Source organism: Trichosurus vulpecula, chromosome 6, assembly GCF_011100635.1.
Source record: "Trichosurus vulpecula isolate mTriVul1 chromosome 6, mTriVul1.pri, whole genome shotgun sequence".
Lineage (NCBI taxonomy): Eukaryota > Metazoa > Chordata > Mammalia > Diprotodontia > Phalangeridae > Trichosurus > Trichosurus vulpecula.
Genome location: NC_050578.1, coordinates 269,422,305 through 269,426,221, shown reverse-complemented (window position 1 = coordinate 269,426,221; position 3,917 = coordinate 269,422,305). Strand labels below are relative to the sequence as shown.

The window sequence follows — 3,917 nt, the reverse complement described above, 5'->3', positions numbered from 1 at the left end:
CACACACACACACACATACACACACATGTATACATCCATACAAACATACATACAGACATACAGAGATATATGTATACGTTTGTGTGTGCACGTGCCCGTGTGTGTGTGAGAGTGTATCCCTGTGATTAATTATAGCCTTATGGGTATGGGGGAAAAGAGGAGATAGCCACAAATTCAAACATGCACCACAGACAGGAAAAGAAAACCTACAAGGAAGAAAAGATAGATAGAAAGCTGAAAACAATGTTTAGTATTTACCATATAGGCTTTCTGGAAATGGAAATTTATTTATGTATATTTTGAATCCACTCTCATGTTCTGCTTTCACATCATAATGGTTTTTTTTCTTTAATTATTTTCTGTTATTTTAGTATTTAATTTTGTTTGTTTTGCTTTTCTTATTTTGTATACGATTTTAAGATGAAAAAATACAAAAAAAGGAAAGAAATGAAAAGATTTTTAAGGGCCTTTCCAGCTCTTCAACCATGATTCTATGATGTATAAAATGAGAAAGCTTGAATACATGATGTCTAAACTCCTACATCTCTCTGGCAGTCTCTGTTATACTGTAAAGCCTTTTCTAATTCAGACACTCAGTATTCCAGACATAGATCTAATAGTCTGTGTTCTATATTCTAAGTGTCTTCAAGATCTGAAATTTTAGGATATCCCGGTTCACCCTCCATGTAATGATGGGAAAAACCTAGATAGTAGTAAGATACCATTTATATGTTGCTTCAAGTTTCATGGTACCTTTCCATATACTATCTCATCTGAGCCACACAATAACCTATGAGATGGGTTCCGTTATTACACTGTTTTTACAAATGAGGAATCTGAGGAACAGAGAGGTTAAGTGATGTGCCCGGAGTCACACAGACGAGAAGCACCTAAGGCAGAATGTGAATTCAGTTCTTTGTACCTTCTAGTATAAAGGTGTATACTCTGTGTCACCCATCTGCCTCCTGGGGTCACTCCAGATCTAAATTGCATGAACTAATAAATTCTATATCTCTATTTGATGGTTCTAGTACTCTATCAGGTTGCCACCACTATGTCTGTGGAAGTGGGGAATCGGACCACCTTGACTGAATTCATCTTAATGGGCTTCTCAGCTGACCCACAGATGCAACTGGTAATCTTCACAGCTTTTTTGGCTCTTTATTTGGTAACATTGGCAGGGAACATGACTCTAATTATCTTAATCAGAATTGACTCCCGTTTGCATACCCCAATGTATTTTTTCATTGCATGTCTGTCATTCTTAGATTTCTGGTATACATCTGTGTACACCCCCAAAATCCTGGCCATCTGCATTTCACAGGACAACCGTATATCCTTAGCAGGCTGTGGTGCCCAATTATTCTTTTCCTGTGCTATGGCTTATAGTGAGTGTCACCTCCTTGCTTCTATGGCCTATGACCGTTATGTAGCAATCTGCAACCCCCTTCTCTATGCAGCCGCCATGTCCAGGTCTCTCTGTGTTGGGCTGGTTGCTGGGTCCTATCTAGCTGGGATCTTGAATGCCACAGCCCACACTGCTAACACATTTCGCTTAAAATTTTGTGGGAAAAACATTATTGACCACTTCCTCTGTGATGCACTGCCCCTGGCAAAGATGTCCTGCACTGATACACAGGTCTATGAGAAGGTGCTCCTGGGAATGAATGGTTTCACAATTTTGGCTAACACACTAGCCATCCTGATTTCCTACTTCAACATCCTCCTGGCCATCCTTCGGATCCGCTCAGCCTCAGGAAGGCGGAAGGCTTTCTCCACCTGTGCTTCCCACATGATCTCTGTCATGCTTTTCTATGGCTCCCTCCTCTTCATGTACTCAAGACCCAGCTCCACCTCTTCCCGGGAGAAGGACAAGTTCGTTGAACTGTTCTACACAGTGGTGAATTCCTTGCTCAATCCCATGATCTATAGTTTTAGGAACAAGGATGTGAAGGAGGCTTTCAGGAAAGCAATACAGAGAATAAAAGTACCCAGGTGATTTTTATTAATGTCCAACATGTTTTAATCACATCCGTAAAATAAGGGACAAACAAATCATGTGTTTCTGTGTATTTTGGTACAAATAATATGATATGATAATTCATTATATTAATTTAGGAAATTGTTGCAAGATGCAAAGAGACAGCAAAGTAACCACTGAAGAATCATTTACTAGAAGACAAGAGAATACAGCTGTACTCTGTACACAACCATCTGTTCCCTGAGTATTCTAGGGCCATATACACACACACACACACACACACACACACACACATATATATAGTGGGTGTTAAAATAAATTCCGAAGTCCTGGTAAGTTCCCAAACTTAATATTATAATTCAGTTCAACTATAAAAGTATTTATTTAAGCAGTGACAAAGTTTAGATATAACATACCGCTTGTGAAAATATTCTTCTTGATGTTTTCTTCTTTCACACATGTTCAAATCTTTACGAGCACCGTGAACACCATACTAGCCAAGGGAGCAGTATGTTATGGTAGATTTTGCCCAGATTTTCCCATGAAGACAGATCGTTCTGTACATTTAACCCTGAGAAGTAACTTAACTTCTGAATTCTCATGGAAATTTTGTGATATATATATATATATATATACACATAGATATATATATACACACATACATATATATATATATACACATACATATATATAAATATAGATAGACATATACACACATACACACATATGCATTTAGATACATATATACACATATATTCATATATACATATACATACGCACATGCATATATCTTTCAACCTATATCTATCTATGTATATGTATGTATGTATGTATCTATGTATGTATGTATGTTAAAGGTGTCCTTCCCTGGTAGAGCAATGAACTTGGCTTAAAAAGGTCAAGGTCTTAAACTGCATCCTGGGACATCTCTAGGTGTCCTGATCTATAGGTATATCTATAGATATATCTGGCCACTGGACCCAGGTGACTCTGGAGGAATAAGCAAGGCTGGTGACTTTGCACAGCCATCCCTCACTCAAATCTAATTCAATTGCAAGTCATGGCATCTTCTTCCTCATGTCATGGTTTTTTGTGAGAATGAAGGAGAAACAATAATGAGGAAATATCCTCAAGAAGGAGTTCTCTGAAATAATAGTATTGAAATTCCAATTCTTATTCTGATCACATGAAAACAAAACGTAGTAAGTGTTCATAGCTTGTAGTGGTAAATCATCCATCCCATAGTCAGACAGAGAAGATACATGGAAGGAATGGAGATTGAGAGGTCTAAGGTTTATGGGAAGAGAGAAAGACAGAGAGAGAGAGAGAGAGAGAGAGAGAGAGAGAGAGAGAGAGAGAGAGAGAGAGAGAGAGACTATTGAGAATACTGGGAACAGAGGTCGATGGTGTATTTTGAAATATAAATAATTTCAGAAAAGGCAAACCTTTTAATGAATTGATTTGGTCAAGTGCTTAAGATCATTTGGGACTAATAAAATTCCTTTTTAAAAATGAACTTTTTAGAAGATGTCTTCTTGAAACCCCCAGGTGGAACACTCAATGACAATGATTTCATTCATTCTTATAAGAAGCTATCAGTATAGATCTAACTTCATAATAAAACTGAATGTCATGGTAGTGTGGACAAATGAAACGTCAAATACTATGTACCGACCACTTCTGCATAAATGTGAGACTTATTCATTTCTAAAATTTCCAATGCTTAAAAAAATCAAGATGTATTCTAATCTATTCTGAGGCTCCAGTCCTTGTCAAGATAGCCACAAAGAGAAGCAGAAGGACTGTTCTTTAGGGTATCTGGGAAGGTTGGGTGGTAAGGGAGGAAAAAGCAAACATAGAGATTTTACCAAATGAAGAAGGTCTCTAAGCAATTTAAGAGTCCTTGGCCTCATGGTAAAGTCTTTTCCATGAAGAA

General features: G+C 37.6%; 1 protein-coding gene across 1 annotated transcript; it reads left to right on the top strand.

Moving 5' to 3' along the window:
* Positions 1-1,021: 1,021 nt before the first annotated feature.
* On the top strand, positions 1,022-1,999 carry LOC118855183 (olfactory receptor 9G4-like). Its single transcript, XM_036765274.1, has one exon. The coding sequence runs from the start codon at positions 1,022-1,024 to the stop codon at positions 1,997-1,999; it is 978 nt and encodes a 325-aa protein (XP_036621169.1).
* Positions 2,000-3,917: the final 1,918 nt, after the last annotated feature.